Source organism: Haliotis asinina, chromosome 4, assembly GCF_037392515.1.
Source record: "Haliotis asinina isolate JCU_RB_2024 chromosome 4, JCU_Hal_asi_v2, whole genome shotgun sequence".
In the NCBI taxonomy this organism is placed as follows: Eukaryota; Metazoa; Mollusca; class Gastropoda; order Lepetellida; family Haliotidae; genus Haliotis; species Haliotis asinina.
Genome location: NC_090283.1, coordinates 40,653,398 through 40,673,813, shown reverse-complemented (window position 1 = coordinate 40,673,813; position 20,416 = coordinate 40,653,398). Strand labels below are relative to the sequence as shown.

At 39.1% G+C, this 20,416-nt stretch overlaps 1 protein-coding gene across 1 annotated transcript in view; it reads right to left on the bottom strand.

Moving 5' to 3' along the window:
- LOC137281567 (uncharacterized) overlaps positions 1–19,912 on the bottom strand; it is a 36,850-nt gene extending 16,938 nt beyond the window's left edge. The window contains exons 1-14 of the mRNA XM_067812878.1: positions 19,885–19,912; positions 15,142–15,294; positions 14,326–14,425; positions 12,401–13,649; positions 12,246–12,323; positions 11,219–11,787; positions 10,635–10,797; positions 7,200–7,239; positions 4,333–5,369; positions 3,728–3,786; positions 2,934–3,017; positions 2,261–2,321; positions 1,310–1,368; positions 517–600 (exon numbers count right to left, since the gene is read on the bottom strand). Coding sequence (XP_067668979.1) covers positions 517–600; positions 1,310–1,368; positions 2,261–2,321; positions 2,934–3,017; positions 3,728–3,786; positions 4,333–5,369; positions 7,200–7,239; positions 10,635–10,797; positions 11,219–11,787; positions 12,246–12,323; positions 12,401–12,560 — 2,394 coding nt within the window. The 5' untranslated portion in view covers positions 12,561–13,649; positions 14,326–14,425; positions 15,142–15,294; positions 19,885–19,912. The remainder of the gene's footprint in view (positions 1–516; positions 601–1,309; positions 1,369–2,260; positions 2,322–2,933; positions 3,018–3,727; positions 3,787–4,332; positions 5,370–7,199; positions 7,240–10,634; positions 10,798–11,218; positions 11,788–12,245; positions 12,324–12,400; positions 13,650–14,325; positions 14,426–15,141; positions 15,295–19,884) is intronic.
- Between the last annotated feature and the right edge of the window lie 504 nt (positions 19,913–20,416).

The following is a 20,416-nucleotide window of genomic DNA, read 5'->3' as shown; positions in this document are numbered from 1 at the left end:
AACATTTACATCTGTGTCACAAAGAGTGATTCACTTAGTAATTAACGCTGGCTAAGGGATCCAGAGGATCCAGCGAGGTTGAGGTTTCGGGATCGAGCCCACCTGTGACCGGGTGTAAAAACCTTGGTGTCAACATTGTGTGCAGACTCTTTCAATGTTGTCACAACCTCTAGTGTACAGTACACAACCCTGTGCATTAAAAAGAAACCACGAATTGTGTCATCTGGTTATCTAGTATATATAAATATTGTTCTGAAACCAGTGACAGAGGCAAAAGCAAATGGTTTGATTTATTATTTCAAGTGAAGAACACTTATGTGTTTGGTCTATTTCTTAATTAATGCATATTTATAATTCGTTTGTTTCTGACTTTCGTAAATGTAGTTAATGCTTGTGCTTAGACATAAAAGGAGAAGTTGAACAGAAACTAAAGGAAAGAATATCACAGGGAGAAAAAAAGTTTTAATGAGCTTCTGCATCAAAGTATTCTTCAAATTGAGAGTACATGCTACAAACCATTTGCAAGCTTCTGATTTGAGCGTTGAGCATTTCAATATGTTTCTCATCGGAATCCATTTTCGTCCTCAGTTCTGCAATGACCTGCAACAAATGTCTTCAACTACTCATTGTTGTGAGGTAGTACATACATGGTTTTCGTGATCATGATTCGGAAATGTCGAGTATGCTACTGAGTTAGAAGTTTCGTTGTAGACAAACAAAACAAATCTCAAGGGTGATCAATAATGTGACCAGTAGGGTGTCTGTATCCTTGTTAATGAAACAACATGAATTTCAGGCGAGACCTTTATTACCTGTTGTTTTGGGAGGAAATAAACTGACAAATGTTGTATGACCTGCTTCTAATATCACCCATTGCATTCGTCTGTTGTACAGACCTTGAAGCAGATATATCCGAGAAAGCCCACACAAGTCTTGGAAATGTGGAAAGTTAGAACTTAAGGTCACAGGGCTCCTTTTCATTGTATTGTATGTTTTGTACTATAAGCATTTTTACATGAAATATCTTAATTTCAGAGACTAGTTGTTAGTCTACCGTTGCATGGACTCCCTTCTAATACTTAGACTGGGTGATGTGATATTTGTCACATTGCTACTTAAATTCTTTGATCTTGTGTGGCCTTGTACTTATTTCACAATGAAGTTTTGTATGAAGGATTCATCAACTTGAATAATTCATAATGAAACAAATACTATATATTTTAGATTGCTTCTTGTTAAAAACAAATCACGACTATTTACACAAATTAGCAGGTAAGACTCATGATGTACCCTCATTGATAATACTCACAATTTTGTGTTTCATTTCCATGTCGGCCTTGTAAACATCATCAGTTTGAGCATCTGCGTCTACAAATATACGAATAAGACAAAGTCGGTGTTAAAAAGCATGTAATGGAAGTCTCTATGGAGGCTTAGTGGGCGAAGTGTCTAAGGCGCCAGACTGGGGATCCAGCGAGCTTGAAGTGAGGGGATTGAGGTCACCTGTGACCAAGTGTAAAAACTTTGTGTAAGGACCCACTTTCACTCTTGTCATCCCCCCATCGGGTATCCTGTGCACTTAAAAGAACCGTCCAATGCGGGGTACAGCAACAATTTAGTATCTGACAAATCCAGCTGACCCTTCATCAGTCCACATTAACCACTTGGAAGAAAAGTACAGACTGGACGAGCGAGCATTTCGTGTAATTTTCTTGTCTCGTTTTCAGTTTTTGAACTGTGGCTACGACGCACCACGCAACAGAGGTCATGTTAGTTTAAGAATAAGTGTATTGATCAATGTTTTTTATTGTGTGTCCAATCATGTAGCATCAGTAAGTACACCACATTTCATGTTATGTCAGTAATGGTGATTTCAGTTTCGAAGAAAAACAAAATTCGCATGTCTTTACCATTATGATACAACAACCCATGCTTGCCATAAAAGGTGACCATGCTTGTCGTAAAAGGCGACTAACGGGATCGGGTGGTCAGACTAGCTGACTTGGTTGACACATGTCATCGGTTCCCAATTGCGCAGATCGATGCTCATGTTGTTGATCACTGGATTGTCTGGTCCAGACTCGATTATTTAGACAGACCTTCGCCATATAGCTGGAATATTGCTAAGTGCGACGTAAAACTAAACTCACTCACTCACTCACGACGATGACAGACACGAACTTGTTGATAGAATTGTGAAGTAGTCTGGCTGAGGTTTAGTTATGAGATCGGGAATCATCAAGGGAGAAGGCTAACTTACCGAGCAAGAAGTCAGTGGTTGTTACAGTTCTATCCTCTATGGCCTCTTTCTCTTCAATGCGCTGAAAACATACCGAACCATTTACACATTATGGATTATTCCACAAAGACAGTCTATTCATAATATGTTTGCATGTGTGCTTTTACACTACGGTAAGGAACATTTACATCTGTGTCACAAAGAGTGATTCACTTAATAATTAACGCTGGCTAAGTGATCCAGAGGATCCAGCGAGGTTGAGGTTTCGGGATCGAGCCCACCTGTGACCGGGTGTAAAAACCTTGGTGTCAACATTGTGTGCAGACTCTTTCAATGTTGTCACAACCTCTAGTGTACAGTACACAACCTTGTGCATTAAAAAGAAACCACGAATTTTGTCATCTGGTTATCTAGTATATATAAATATTGTTCTGAAACCAGTGACAGAGGCAAAAGCAAATGGTTTGATTTATTATTTCAAGTGAAGAACACTTATGTGTTTGGTCTATTTCTTAATTAATGCATATTTATAATTCGTTTGTCTCTGACTTTCGTAAATGTAGTTAATGCCTGTGCTTAGACATAAACGGAGAAGTTGAACAGAAACTAAAGGAAAGAATATCACAGGCAGAAAAAAGTTTTAATGAGCTTCTGCATCAAAGTATTCTTCAAATTGAGAGTACATGCTACAAACCATTTGCAAGTTTCTGATTTGAGCGTTGAGCATTTCAATATGTTTCTCATCGGAATCCATTTTCGTCCTCAGTTCTGCAATGACCTGCAACAAATGTCTTCAACTACTCATTGTTGTGAGGTAGTACATACATGGTTTTCGTGATCATGATTCGGAAATGTCGAGTATGCTACTGAGTTAGAAGTTTCGTTGTAGACAAACAAAACAAGTCTCAAGGGTGATCAATAATGTGACCAGTAGGGTGTCTGTATCCTTGTTAATGAAACAACATGAATTTCAGGCGAAACCTTTATTACCTGTTGTTTTGGGAGGAAATAAACTGACAAATGTTGTATGACCTGCTTCTAATATCACCCATTGCATTCGTCTGTTGTACAGACCTTGAAGCAGATATATCCGAGAAAGCCCACACAAGTCTTGGAAATATGGCAAGTCTAGAAATTAAGGTCACAGGGCTCCTTTTCATTGTGTTGTATGTTTTGTACTATAAGCATTTTTACATGAAATATCTTAATTTCAGAGACTAGTTGTTAGTGTACCATTGCATGGTCTCCCTTCTAATACTTAGACTGGGTGATGTGATATTTGTCACATTGCTACTTAAATTCTTTGATCTTGTGTGGCCTTGTACTTATTTCACAATGAAGTTTTGTATGAAGGATTCATCAACTTGAATAATTCATAATGCAACAAATACTATATATTTTAGATTGCTTCTTGTTAAAAACAAATCACGACTATTTACTCAAATTTGCAGGTAAGACTCATGATGTACCCTCATTGATAATACTCACAATTTTGTGTTTCATTTCCATGTCGGCCTTGTAAACATGATCAGTTTGAGCATCTGCGTCTACAAATATACGAATAAGACAAAGTCGGTGTTAAAAAACATGTAATGGAAGTCTCTATGGAGGCTTAGTGGGCGAAGTGTCTAAGGCGCCAGACTGGGGATCCAGCGAGCTTGAAGTGAGGGGATTGAGGTCACCTGTGACCAAGTGTAAAAACTTTGTGTAAGGACCCACGTTCACTCTTGTCATCCCCCCATCGGGTATCCTGTGCACTTAAAAGAACCGTCCAATGCGGGGTACAGCAACATGCAGGAAAAAAATTGAATTGATGCCTGGAAAGGAAGGGAAAGCCACATTAACTCGCTGCACTAGCTGTATAATCACTGGGGAGTTGAGATTGGCCTTTGGAATTGATGTTCAGTAATCGAAGGGAGAAGAAGGCGCTTTGAGCATACATGTACATGTACTTGAGATGGAGTGTAGCGCTATATAAATACTCATATAAAAATAAGTCTTAATGCAATGCACTCAAACCATCACCACATTATATACTAACTGTACACATTCTGTATTTAAACAAACAATTACGTTTTTGCCAACTTGCATACCTTTAACAGACTGACGTGTGAAAAGGGTGGCAAATCCTGATGTGATGGACTTGAGTTTCGACATGCTGTTGCTGCAGAGAGCCGGAGGACTGTCATGTATTTCCGATCTAGCAGTGTCTTGGAATGTCTGAGTCATGTCCCTAACAGGACCCTCCATGGCCAGGATATCTAACTTTGAGCCATAGAGAAGGATTTTGTCGATGTAGTCTAAAACTCCTGTGCAAGTCTTCCCATCGTTTTCAAAAGTGTTGAGAAGAGCATGTTGTGTTGCATTAGCTTCCTCTGACTGACGTTCAAGATCGAAAAGAAATTCCTTCTCACTGTGACCAAGTTGTGATCTCAGTGTCTGGAATGTATGGCTGATCGTTTCTTTCCAAAAGGTGTGCATTCTCTGAGTAAATTCCCTTCCTTTCTTGACGCTCTTTATATTTAACTGCTGGCGATTCTGTAGCGTTGATAGAGCATCCTTATAAAGGCGCAACTGTTTTGTTATAGCATCGGCAACCACATCCAGCTCTTCAACATCATGGTTTGCGTGATCGCTAAGTCTACATCTCGCACAGATTAACTTCTGGCAGCTTTTATCAAAGAGATAAAGAGAGTCGTGTTCATGTGTGCTGCAAAATGTTGGAATGTTGGAGACAGTCGGTACCAAGTCAATGATGTCTTGAAGTACATGCTCTCTGGAAACTTTAATGCTACTGTGCATAGTCTGGCAGTATTCACAGAGAAACTCTTCACACTGCTGACACCAGCACACAGCCTGGTTCCCGTCATCTTCGTGTGTACAGAGAAGTTCTCCGGGGCGATGTCTGGCCGTCAAGTGGAATATTTCCTTCTGTCTGACTGCATCCTTCTGGAGGGTTCTGTCATTGAGGTTGACCTGCCTCTGACACGTAGAGCATGTCGTTACACCACCAGCTGCAGATGTCACACACGTCTCACACACAGCGTGTAGGCAGGGTAGTAGGTAGGGGGCGGGACCTTTCAGGGTAAACTGCTGTTGACAAAGAGAGCACGTCGGGAAGACGTGCCTTCTGAAAGACAGAAAGAAAGCGTAAATGAGAAAATTACATCACTGAATGCAGTTACAAGAACCGACGCACACAATCCACCTCACCGAGAGTATATCCCCACGGTGCTTTATATGAATATAATTCAAACATGTCCAAAATCTAATTTCTGAATAGTTTAAGTCCGACTAGTCACAAACACCCATTCAAAAAATGTGTCGCCGCCTTGCAGCCATTTAAAGTGTGCGTCATATCGACAAGGAAGATCAAGTCCTCTAATGTTATATCAATCACACGGGATAACTATTATAAATCCCGAACCTGGAGGATCTTTTTAATAAAATTAGTTCTCATTTAAGTATCGCATTGTTAAAGAATAAAATTTGTTAACTGATTTGTGAAGGGATAAATATTTAATGATTGGAAGTTTCAATTGGATTGTTAGTGGGTGTATCATGGGTTTGGTGGGTGGTGAAGTACTGTTAAAGTTACTGTAAAATTGTCCTCCTGACAAGGTACGTAAGTCCCAAAGCATTCAGGGTACTTTTAAACCAGTATGTAATGATACGCATATGAATGAGTGCATTCGATAGCCTCTCTCGGGAAAGCTGCATTTGAAGTTCTGCAGTTAACTTATATTTGAAAAACTTGATGTGGACCCATTCAACACTTCCCACATTTCCGTACCGTAAAGTAAAGATTTTACAGTCAAACATCATGAAAAAAGTACCAATTCATAAATCAGGAAAACGAGGGTCTTAACGAGGGGTTTACCTGCCTGTTTTGCTCATAAAAGCATGCCTTATAAAAAGTGCTGCTACATGAAAATACTATGCCAAGAAGACGTCAATGTCTTCCCCATTTAATGAACATCGCTTGTATTTTGAGAGTCTCCGTTTTTAGTACTGATCACGTCGAAAGTTTTTCTTTTTCTAAACATACAGTAGAATTCCCAAATATTTATTGACTAAAGTGTAGGGAATGAACATATTATCTGCTGCAGAATATTTTTAGTTATAAATCGACGATTCCTTTCGTTTACACTCGAACAAATATACTAGTTTTTCAATCATCCTGGAATTTGCCAGTCTCCAAACTGTTGTTAAACAATAATGTCAAATAAGGCATTAAGACGTCCGATACGATTTTAATAGCACTAGGAGGTGTCCCATCTATGCCTGGAGATTTATTTGTTTTAAGTTAAGTGCACCAATGACTTTATCCAGTGTTGTCTCACTTCCTAGAACGTCATCGCAGTTACCACAAGTTTTACATGTGGTTGGTTAAAACGATTTTACTTCAGGGTCAAACGCGAAATTACTGAATACAACAGGACTGAGAAGATCCTTAAAATATTCGAAACACGTGTCAGGTGTGACATTGTTTACCAATTGTGAACCACATTTGCCAAATGTTTAAATGAATTCGATACATTTCATGTACAAGGTGGTGACTTTTGGTACCGGAGATGTTATATTGCCCATGAACGTGCTATGGGATTCGCTTCCTTGCATACACAACCGTTGCATTCTAGTGAGGGACTGAGTAGTTAGATGTAACACCAGTTATGCAGGTACACTGAGAAATAGACAGGCATTATCTAAGGTAATTTTGCTGGTGCAGCGCTCAGAGTGGTGTTGTTCCGAGCTGTTTTTTTCACAAGTTACTGTATGCTCCTTGTGACGTGTCCCAGATTTAGTTACTGGTTTAAGCCCTTCTTATAACTTCTCTGATGTGTCTCTCTTCTATTTGTGTATAAAGGTGTATGTATGTGTGCTCCCCTTATCCTTAGATTTCCTGTATATATGGCTTTAATTTCTGAATAACAATAAGAAAGAGTCAAACGTGTCTTACGTGCTGGGTGTTTTCTCACCAGCATCCAAATGTTGCAGACCTGTGAAAAAAAACACATTAGAGCATAAATAAATATGAATAAATTTGATCAAAGTTCCGGTATTTTTATTGCATAATATATAATCACCGCCAAAAGAAAGGTGAATAATGTGAAATGATTATACTGACAATGAGTGAAAACATGGCATTTTCTACTAACCAATGAGTTCACATTTTAGTGATGTGTGACGTCATGTTTCCCTTACAGTACATACTGATGAATTTCGCGTTTCTTTTGGCGATGAGTATATTAATGTTTTAAAGCATGCGCATACACTCATTGATTCAGGGACATACTTGAGAGGGACATGGACTAAGTTTTCTTGTTCAAAATTTCTGTTCTGTGATTTCCTTCTGATATTATTAATCCTTCTACGGAAATCACTCTTTTCAAATGTTTTATGTTTTACTTTCCTTTTGATACTACTCGCCCTAAAATGTGGTATGCTCGTCACTATATGGTCTTAAATGAAGTTGCAGGCAAATTTGTGTTCCCATCAATGAATCTCATAATTTGGGGCATGTCAAATTGGTAACAAAATGTTAAATCATTGAAAATTCCCCCCATAATAATTTCTAATTTGTCTTATTCGTGAAATGTTCTCTCCACATTTGTATTGTAAACACCTTTGGCCATTCTGTTAGTATCATCATAAATGAAGATATATGAACAGTTTTTCAGAACGTTCGTGTGAATCAGAAAGAGTAAAATTCTTCCTTCAAGTGTGGAAAATAGAACGTTGAAATCTGTTACTACCGTCCCCACCATTGACGTTCCTGATAGTCATGCGTCACTGTCCTCATTTTCCCCGATTTATGAGAACGAAACCAGGAAACTGTTCCGTCTGTGTCAACAGGACATTTGCTCCCTGGACTAGTTACAGACACGGTTCTCCACGGACTGTTTGGATGATGTTGTCCCTGTGATGACTAACATTGTAAATCAATCCTTTCCGGAATTGCCTGTTCCTGCAGACTTTAAAAAGGCTTCAGTGTTTTTGTATGTCACTTTTGCTAAACAAGACAAAATAACAACTGAAGGCACAGATTATAAAACAACAACAACAAAATCCACAAAAAAAACCCCCAAACACTGTAGACCTGTTTCCAATCTGTGCTGTCGAACCTACCCAGGAGGTGAGTAATCTTGGTGTCAAGTTTGATTCCACACTCACACTAAATTGTTTATTTTAAAATATTGAAATTGAATTTGTAATTTGTAATTGAACGTGTTCGATTAAAAAAGCGGTTTGGGTGGCATTTTTTAACCCTCGTCAATCCTATAAGCAACTTCAAAGGACACGTATGATTTTGAAATGGTAGGGCATTATGTTAACATCAAGGTAGTCCAAAAGCATCAATTTTCTTCGCGCATAAAAAAACTACAAAGCCTTTTATAAAAGAAGGGTTCCCATATGGAAACATTTTCATGTAAAAGGTTAATTTAACATATTGCTATAGCGACTGTGCCTTGATGCAAGAAAAAACGAAGTTATTACACGTGTCATAGAAGGAGAAAGGACTTGATAACCTATTATTTTGGTTCAATCTGGTTTTTTTTAAAACAACTGTAATAATCTAGAGTTTGTGAATAGTGTATAAAGTTATGTTGTTACGAGTCAAATGCTCTCTGTTTTTCAGTCAGCGTCGGTAACAATATGGCAGAAATATTCCGGAAGTGACGTTAAATATTAACTCACTCACTCACTCAGATCCTCTGTAGTGCCAAACAACATGGAAATAAACAGATCACCGCGGTTTTATGTTATTACGTCTCCCTATGCCATAATCATATGACACATAACTTAACATACTCCATGGTGAAAATGGTGCCGAACACACTCGAGGCATTAGTTTTCATAACATGAACATTTCCCTTACAGCGCTTATCTTTTCTGGAATGAAGATAACCGACCGTTCAAAGACAACTGGTGACAAACTATGTGCCCTCGAATGAGAAACCCCTGATCATTATCTGCTAGGACTTGTTGTAAATCGTTTACGTACACTTTTATCAAACAGATGGCACTGCAACTGCCATCGTTTCTGCTCTTTCGTTTGGTATCAAGAGACAATAAGAGGCGAGTTTCATTATTGTGTTCTATATTAAACCGACATCATATCAGAAAGAACATTTGTGAGAAAGCTTACTTTTATGGTCACATCAGCAGTATTTCAGCCATAACGGGAACAGTTACATATTCATACTAAATACAGTAAGAGTCCAAAGAGCACTAAAACGTTTTTCGCAAAAACATCATATGTTGTATGACGTCACAGCCTTTCAGAGCCATATATACTAGCCACATAAAGAAACTGTGCATTGTCAAAATATTATCCCAGTTGATAAGTACGCTAACAATGTCAAAGGTATATATAAACTTTAATTGAGAGATCACGAGACTACGAGATGTCGGGAGAATTTCAGTTGAAAAGTCAACCACAATAAAGTCACGAGTCTACAAGCGGGACAGGGGTCAAACGACTATGACCAAGCTCAATAACGGGCCGGGTATGTCCACCATCGGTATTGAGAACAGAGAGCCTATCAAACGTGCAAGGAAGGCTTGTGGGATGTCACGCTAGATTCTCTCAGGATCTGTTGCAAGGTCAAGGACGTTACCTGGCGGATGAGGAAGACGGCGTAGACGTCAATCTATCTCGTCCCAAACATGCTCCATCCGGTGAATTTGCAGGTCAAGGCAGTAAGTCAACGTTGTGGTGTTGCAAGAAATCCATAGCAACCCTTGCCGTATGAAGGCGGGCATTGTCCTGTTAGGATGTCAACGCCATGACGTTGCAGAAAAGAAACTGCCACAGGTCGAAGAATCGGATCCCTGTTAGCCCACACCAGTTAAGCTGGCCTGAACAATCACCAGAGGAGTTCTTTGGTGTGATTCCATTCCACCCAAACTCATCATAGAACCACCACCAAAGCGATTCCTCTCAAAGACACAGGCCTGTGCATAACGTTCTCCGACACGTTTATAGGCACGTTTAAACCTGGACTCATCTGTGAATACAACATTTCTCCACCAAACAAGGGTCTGCGGACAGGATTTCTGCACCACATTCGGCGAACTTGTCAATGGCGTTGTGTCAGGATAGGTCGTATGACTGGACGTCGTGGGCTTTCCAAAGTGACAGTGTGGCATTCATTTGCTGTGTTTCTCTTTCCTAACTTTACGTGCAACAACGTATTGCACGTTTCAAGGACGAAACCACTGACATGACGAAACATGGCACGTGCATGCATGTTGGATACATGCTACTAATCTCTGAGTTTAATTCCTTGTGTGTCTACACATGTTTGATAAATTCAGATTTTAAATTTTTCAATGCACAGTTTCTTTATGTGCCTAGTATATATTTATGTCGATGTGTCAAAACACTTACCGGATAGCTTTTCTCGGCTGAGATTTTGACTCTCTATGGATAATTCTTCTTCTAGTTTTTCCTCCTGGTCAACCAGATATTTCAGAACAGTTGCTTGAACTTTATGATGTTGATATACACCCTTATGATCGGCCTCCATTGCACGTATTTGCTGCTGTAATGCCTTAAAATAGAAAACAAGCATGCACATAGAAGGAAGAAAACAAAATGTTGTTGTGAAAGACAAACAAAATACTGAGAGAAAAGTATAAGGGATCACACGAAAGCACATGTGTTCCCTTATTTTTATAAGGTTTATTCACAAGATATACGATACAAAGCTTGCGAAGAAACATGGACAAAAGGAAAGGAACGTATGCCCAGTGTGAGAGAGACTCTTTTGCATTGAAGAAATTAAAAGTGACATTGTAGAATACCGATATCGCTGATGATTGTAATACCTTTCCTGTTCTTAGAACATGTGCATTATAGAGCACTCAGTTGATAAACCCTCCCTTTCAAACGACTTATAAGGACAACCAATTTTATTGAATTAAGTCATGGCACTGGAGAATTTTCATTGAAAACATAGTATGTGTACATACGTCTTGTTTTGATATCGTTGTCACATATGCTTTTTCCTCCAAAGGTGGGGACACCTTTTCCGTCTCAGTGTCCTTGGATAGACGTTTCAGGAAGGACTTCATAACAGTCGTACACTTGTCCTTATCCATGTGCAGTTCGCTAGGAAAACGGATGGATTTGGCTGAATCTTCACGTTTGTTTATCCTTGTCAGGAAACTGTGTTTCTCCTGGCTTACAATGTTGTCTACAGTGACGTGGACAACACTGAAATCGAGATTAGTATCCTTCTTCACATGGCTAACAATCAACGTCGCAAACCTGGTGTTGTATTGAACAGTCTTGCGGTTGTCTCCATCTCCAGTCGTGAAAGTCAGCACCATGACAGGGCTTGTCGGGGAGAACACACACATATCACACAGGACAGACGCAGGTACTCGCCCCTCCCAAGATGGGTCTATCAGCTTCAGCAGGCTGCCTCCTGCGATGACGGCTGTACAGTCTCTATCTGGTAGATCTCTCAGTCTATGTACAATATGGGCATACTCTGCGTTGAGTGTGGCGGCAATATGGGTCGGGTAAATGCTGAAGGCTGACACAATAACCACAAAGAAGTATAACCAGTGAAATTACACATACCTGTTGTCCTCTAATCATCATTGTAAGCTAGAACTTTACAACTGATTGGAGACAAAAATGTGATCAAACGATAGCGTACTTGTGTTTCTACAAGTAATTTACTTTTGTTTCAGCTGAACGAGATGTCCACAAGATGTGCTCGATGACTCGGAGATGAATGTTAAAATAGACCTGGCTTCAGTATGCCTTGAAGTATAGATAGCATAGCTTGATTTTGGACTAGTACTCAATAGTACAGACAGGTCTTGCATTGTTTGATGTACGTAAGCAACTCACATACAAAACACTCATACACACATCACACAATCACAGACAAAAGTGTAATATGATATCAGTATTTTCTATATATATTTAAACATAAAAAAATCATTTACTCAAAATTGCACAAACCAAACATCTTCTAATACGTACATGATTCGGTCGCTGACAGTTTTCTCAGTATCTGAGTTTGTTCCGTTGTGGAGACAATGCTTGATAGAAGGGCATCACCTGAAACAGGTTCATCAAATGTATAAGTCATAGAGAGACAATGATAGCGTAAATATTGCAAATCAACAAAGTCTCACCAGAAGTCTGGAATCCTGGTTCTGGATCATCAGGGTCAAAACGGTCATCATACTTCGGTAATGGAACTTCTCCTTCCGAGCTGTACCTGCTGGAAATAGTGGAGTCGTCGCTCTCGTCACTATCACTCGTCCTTCTGGTAAACTCTAAATACGTTTCCATGGTGAATGTCTGTTCGTTTGGCCTGAAATCGCTCTAACCAGGCCTCTTTGTTCATCCGATGTATAGCATTGTTTTTTACTTCATAAGCTCTTGGACCGTCCTTGTCACTGAAGATGATGCCGTCAAAACAGCCAACAGCTACCTCCAGAACACGTTTCTCTGTTCCAGGAATTCCATGTAACCTGACTTCAATTAGGTCCTCAGGAACACTATGGAAAGTTCCATTAGATAAAGCTGTTGTGTCACTTTGAAGTTTAGCTTTAATGGCTTGAATTATTTCAGATTCTTCAAATTTCAGGCAAAACCCATCAATGTTAATAAGTTTGGTTCTGTACCTCTCAATTTCAAGAGTATCTTCACTTATTCCAACAAAGTATGAACCGCCTCCCTCAACTTTGGATAAAGAGGTGACGTTTTCTTTCAGTTTGAGATGATGCCATATAAAATCAGCGAATACTGATGGACTTTCCGAAATTTGCTTTGCTATTTGATTCTTTAATTTGTCAGCATGGAGACTTTTGACCTCAATATTTCTGCTTTCATGAAGATCTTGAACATTTTCACACAAACCTTTCAGCTGTTTCTTTGTGTTTGTCTGTCTACTGATCATACATGTAAACAAACTGGCCGAGGTTAATGGCACGTTTTCAATATCGTTTCTTACTTTTGTGTTGAAATCCGCAGTAGCTACCCCGCTCGTTTCCTTCACACTCACTAGAATAAAGTCGGCATTGCCTTGAAAACCATCTATCCCAGAGAGCCATCGACGCTTATAAGTGTCCACGTATAACTCTTCGTCATCAAGGAGGTCAGAGAGAGTCCTGGTTATGAACTCATCAAATGGTTCCAGGCACTTGTCCTCGGGTAGTTGACCCTTTACATGAATTAGGATTTGGCCTCCTCCGCTGTTCCTCCAAGCTGAGACTATCTTCCCGAGTCTGTCAAGAGTTTTCTTTTTCTTTTGTAACAATGGCCCTGATTTCTTTCCAGCACAAATGATAGACCTGGTTGTGTGGATAATGATGAAATTACCACCGTGGTTTTCAGATTTGAAAGAATTGCCTACTGTCTCACATTTTGAACACCCATCTGTAAACAGACACATAAACATATTTGAAACCCCAACGCACAACTTTAAACATGCATTATTTGACATACACACGCATGCATGTACACACACACGCACACGCACACGCACACGCACACGCACACGCACACGCACACACACAAACACGCGCACAGGGACTTGGTAACCATTGTCTATTGCATTGCTAAAGTCATATTCTCGTATTCATTGAACCTTCCTCTTGCAGTATTCAGTGATTTGGTTGGTCTAGACTTGGTTGGTACATAAAATGTCCCGCCTGGAGGTGGGGTTCTGATCCGAAGTCGAACGTCTTGTCCACATGATCAAAGAGGTTGTAATTAACCCTGTCTGCATGCTGACAATGCAAGGAAGTGATATATGGGATTACTCTATACCATGCTACATACAGGTAAGCACAGGTAAGGTTTAATATAATTCAACATTCCCTTACTAGTTCACGTATGACCCACAGTTTAACACAGCACTCGCTTGATGTTTCTTTAAAATCTGGACAGACCAAAACGTGTCATGAAGGCTCATCTTAAACACGTGTGCGTAAGGTGAATGCCACAGGAAACCCACACAACATGCGTCAAATCTATTTTGTATTCTTACCCAGACATTATTACATGTATTTAAATCAAATGTAACTGTGTAATAGTAAGAAAAAAACATGACCTGTATATCTCTCCGCTGTGTCCGGACCCAGGGATGACATGTCAGGATGACCATAGCGATAGTAGGCCTAGATGGACATCAGCAGCATGGACCAGTCAATCTTTTTAAATCATGAAAATATGCATTGTCTGAGTGACATGACAAGTAACATAGTGGGTGGACACTGGCACTTAACAAATATCCACTATTATAACTATTAACGTATGGAGGATTGTTATCCTATTTTTAATAATGAAGTTGAAATCAGATGTGTGGTCCAATACTTTGACACGATATACCCATGATTACACAATACCATTTAGAAAGTGGTCAAATGTAACATATTATTCGGAATAACACTTTCTTTATCAAGAAAGTTGTCCGACTTTCATTTTGTGAAGTCGCGGTGTCTAAGCGTTTTAGGCGGCTGACTTTGTGTGCTAGCGATTAGGTGCTTGACTCTGTGGGTACGGGTTTGAATCCCAGGTGGGAGTCAGCCAAAAACAGTAATAGAATTTGTACTTTACAAACAAAGTGTAATTCCAAATATGATATACGTTACATGATATACCTATACAACATGCCCCATGAAGATATTTCTGATATGTCCCAAAATCCCCAGACTCAGCTCCATTCAAAATCAACGGCACTGGAGACTTAGTGAAGGCACGTGAAGCAAATCTCACTCACTAACGTTTCGTGAGTGTTACAAGGATATTTTCAGCGCCAAAGAAGTTCCCTGAAACTGATATTTTCGCATGAGATAGGTCATAGTGGAAAGATTACTTCATAATTAAAGAATGACTTGATAATCTGGTTAAGCCTGAGAAAGCAAACCTTGAACTTCTTGATTCTATCCACTATCATCCCATCTGGGTCGAACACCTCTTCTTGGATCTCTTCGAACTTCCCCTTTTGACGTTCAAGCAGCTGCAGATTCTTCTTTTTATTATTGTCGTATCAACTTTCATTTATCTGTCCTTCGTGCTTCTGAAAAAAAATGCAATAAATCCAATCCAGCATTCAACTGTGTCTATTACCTCATGGGATCAATGTAATGAAAAGTCTACTTTTACTCCACCTGTTGGAATACGAACTAGATCTTTCATTTCAACTGCTAATATCAAACTTGAAAACATATCTCGTTCCAACTGCTTTCATGGCAATTTGTGAGACCACTAAGAAATCTATAAAAATCGTAAACTATCAAACGTATTTTCCAAAAAGAATATAATGAATTAAAAATATATTATGATACATATGTGTGCATCTTTACTAATAGATCCAAGGATGGTGCCGCAGTTGCTTGAGTCAACGTTATTGGATCCAAAATCATTTTTTCTATATAGCCAAACAACAGCTTTAGCTTTACAGCTGGCACTATTTTATCTTCTCATATCAACAAACAGTCTACATATAATCAGCATGTATATTTTGAGAACCTCTCACTTGGCTACTGACAATTAAGAGCCTGTCAGATAAACATTTAATTTTAACTGCAATTCTTGAAATTCATCATGATCCTGCTACTGGTCAGTTAGAGAACGTCCTCTCAGCAAATCTGGGATACCGCCTCTAATATCCTACAGTGACTATACGCCTGTGAATAAAATTCATATCTGTGATCTTTTTAAAAAGATGTGGGACACTCAAGCATGAATCAATAAATTACTTGGGCAAAACCAACCCTGTTATTCGCTGCACCTACTTGTGCTGCCAGTCGAGATTTGACAAGGTAATTTAAGGTGAGCAAATACACACACGAATAGTTGAGTGAGGGAGTGAGTTCAGTTTAACGCCGCTTTTAGCAATATTCCATCATTATCACCGAGGAAAAAAACAGACAATAGGCTTCACACATTGTACCCAAGTGGGGAATCGGACCCGTGTCTACGGCGTGACGAGCGAACGCTTTAACCACTAGGCTACCACACAGCCCTCAACAGTTATTGAAGCTGAACCCTTGTGATGCTTGACATACATTGACATTGATCATCATTCATCACAGGGGATAAATATACTAGCCACACAAAGAAACTGTGGCTTGTCAAAATATTATCCCAGTTGATAAATACGCTATGTCAAAGGTACATATAAACGTTAATGGAGAGATCATAAGACCATAACAAGTCGGCAAAAATTTCGATTGAAAGGTCAGTCACAATGACGTCACGAGTCCTCAAGGGGGGCAGGGGTTATATGACCATTTCACAAGCTCAATAACCACTGACATTGAGAACAACAGTGTATCGACGACGCATAGAGCCTATCAAACGTGCATGGAAGGCTTGTGGGATGTCACACCAGATTCTCTCTGGTTCTGTTGCAAGGTCAAGGACGTTATCTGTCGGATGAGGAAAACAGAGTAGACGTTGATCCATCTCGTCCGAAACATGCTGTATCGGGGAGAGATCCGGTGAATTTGCAGGCCAAGGTCGTAAGTCAACGTCGAGGAGTTGCAAGAAACCCTTGCTGTATGAGGGCGTGCATTGTCCTGTCAACACAGGGCCATAACGTTGTAGAAAAGGAACTGCCACAGGTCGAAGAATCTGATTCCTGTGCCCCACACCAGCTACCCTGAACAAATCACCCAAGGAGTTCTTTGGAGTGATGTCTTTCCACCCCAAATCATCATGGAACCACCACCACCACCACCACCAAAGCGATTCCTCTCCAAGACGCGGGCCTGTGCATAACGTTCTCCCACACACGTCTGTCTGTCTATCACATGTCTGTCAGGCACGTTGACGTTCATCACTGTGGGAAATAATCATCCTGCACTCGTCTGTACAACCAACATTTCGGCACCACATTTGGCAAGATTGTCGATGACATTGTGCCACGAGAGGTCGTATGGCGAGACGTCTTGGTCTGATCCCGTGATGACGTAAACGTTGTCGAACTGTGTTGGAGTGAATACAGCGCAGTCCTGGGATGATCCGAGTAGTCATCACTGCAATCTGAAACCTGTGGCGAAGATGGGTCACCCTTATCGATCTGTCATGTCTTGGCGTTACACGTGGACGTCCAGAACGTGGCCGATCGATGACGTCATTTGTGTTCTGGTGGTGTCTTGCCATTGCAGGTGTTCCTGTGGCAGTGGAAATGTGCAGCCACTTGTCGTCGATGCCGTTTTCCCATCCAAAAACTGATGACACTTTTTTCTTTGTTTTTTAATGGTTCACGTGATTACATATAGTGTCATGTACAAAGGAGAGGTACATATCGATGGATGATATACAGAAATTATATCGACATTATGATAATAGGCATGTACAGGTTGATATAGGTGATGTATGATAGATATATAGAAACGTTCCAACTTATCCAAGTACTGGGAAAAGAGGGCCCCATTTATGACTGAAATGGTCTATCCTGTTATTTCTTTGGCATATATGTTTCTCGACTAAAAAAAAAATTTCTTTTAACGTTTTTGTAAATGAAGTTATGTTAGGATGTATATTCTTAATACTACATACATACGAGTGTGTTTTGGCTGCAATGATGATGTGATTTAGTAATTTATTCTGGTGTAGAGTACCAAACCAGACCATATGTTTTGTAAAGTGAAATGGATGAGGGAATGAATTGTTAAGCCAAATTTGTCATTTTCTCCAAAACGTTTGTGTCACTTGGCATTCCCAGTACACATGACAAACACTCTCATTTAGATCCTTGCAGAAACAGCATATATTACTATCAACTCTCTTCATTTTAAGCAATTCTCTTTTAGTATAAATAGCACCTTGTAGAAATCTATATTGAAAATCTATGAGTTTTGTGTCTTGCAAACCTTTTCTGTATCCTCTAAATATTTTTTCCCAGTCAAAGTCTGTTTCCAGGAAAAATATTAACTGCCACTTTTTACAAACATTTTGGTATATATCATCGGAAATAAGCTCATCATAAAAATTTCTGCTTCCTTTAGATGTTTTTATGAGACAAATCTGGCAATAAGTTAATATTTAGATCTCAAACTGGTATTTAATGACATTGGTTTAGGGTATTTTTCCAAGAGTCTGGAAATATATGTTGTGAATATTTATAATCTAAAAAAGTACTTTGGATATCATATATTTCTTTTAAAGATTCCAATGACAATAATCCATTTTTGTAACATATATCCCTAATATTGATAATCCCTTCATCTGCCCAATTCTTTATATAGTTTAATGAATTTTTGAAATTGTGATTAAACCATAATGGTTGTGATAGAATTTCATTGATGTTATTTGGGTCAATATAATGTTTTAGGTGAAATATTTGCCATGCTTTTAGTACATCCTGCCAAAACGTGTTTTCAATCTTAATGTAGGCCTCAGAATTAGCTCCTAAATTAAATGTGTCTTTGAAAGGTATGTTGCATGCATTTTCCTTTTCACCTTTTCCGAAATGTCGTCGTAATGTAGATAATTTCAAAGCGCCTATAAATGTTTTAATATCGATCATTCTCAAACCATCTTCTTCATAGTTATTTTTATTATGTTCCTCTTTATTTCGTCATTCTTATCATTCCAAACAAATTTACAAAACATGTTTTTCTACAGGAGTAATAAACTCTGCTGGTGGGTTGGGAAGGGAATTGAAAATATGAACAAATTTGGAGATGGCTAGAGTTTTTATTACTGTTATTTTACCAACAAGTGTTAAATTTCTATTTCTCCAAGATGGTAGGAGTCTCTTAATTTCTTCCAGTCTTTTTCTAGTGGTAATTACCCATAGATCCTCAAGATCTGGTGTAAATTTGATACCTAGTACATCAAATTCACCAACTACCCATTCAACTCTTATTCATTACATATCATATCAATAGATTTAGCTTTTCATCCAATCCATATTGCTTTTGATTTCTCCAAATTAATTTTCAAACCTGACATTTTGTAAAAAGTATTAACTGTGTCTATTGCAGAGTACAAACTCTCTTCAGTCGCATTCAGAAATAGTTCAGTATCATCAGCATATTGATTCAGTTTATATTCATTGTCATTAATAACTATACCTTTGATGTTTTCATTATGTCTTATCATGCAACCACGAATCTCTACAAAGAGGAAAAGATATGGGGATAAACGGTTTCCTTGTCTACAGCCCTTTCATTTGAAAAAAATCAGATAGGTTGGATGTTGGATGACAGAAGATGTTGTTTCATACGTTAATGTATTTTTCCATCCTATCAAACTGATGACACTTTGTCTGCTAACACAGTCAGGTAATCGTGTTCATACTTTGTATGTGAGGAAAGGATATATCCAGGTGCCACGATGAAAGAAAATACTAATGAGTGAGAAATTAATGTGATTCCATTGGGTCTTCAAACCACAAAGAGTTCAAAGACAATCTTTGAAATTATGCCCCCAAAATATTCGCGACAGGTTATTATCGGAATACAGCGCAAATACAACAATTATTTTACACGTTCTGCTTCTCCATTTTTCTGTAACATACGAAAAGTCTAAATACTTCTGATATATGCATGATAAAAATAACTGTAACGTTCTTCTCCCAAGTCTTTCAACAACTGATCAATGGAGAGACACACCCTCTTCCACAACTCTCTTATGTTTGTTTTCTCACACTTACCCTTGTCTTTTAAGCCCAGTCCCGAACACTGCTAGTCCAAAGGGACCCGCATTTTCGCAGATGCAGTCAGGTGCATATTCAGTCTACGCCCCCTTGTAGATATGGTGTACGACTTCTCATTGGCTAACACTGCATCGCATGGTGATATTGAGCAAGTCGAGATTGATATTGCAGCTACACACCAACAAAACGAAAACCCAGTCCAGCGAGGAACATAGGCTGCAGTCAAACTCTGATTAGATAACAATGTCACGTGTAATTCACAAAGGACGTGTGAAGTTGTTTAAGCGGTTTGCACAGCACAGATATAACCATGCAATTTCATATGGATTCCTCGTTGGGACATTGTCGGATTTGTTCGCAGTGTCGGCCTTTGAATTGAATTTTATGTTCTGCAAAAGGGTGACAATGCGACAACTGTTTTCAAGGTCGAAATGTGTTGCCTTATGGCTTTGTCGCACGAATATAAATTTATCGTTTAAGTTTTGTCGTGTAAGTGAAATGAAATTTTCGCCCGAAAAGTCAATAAAGT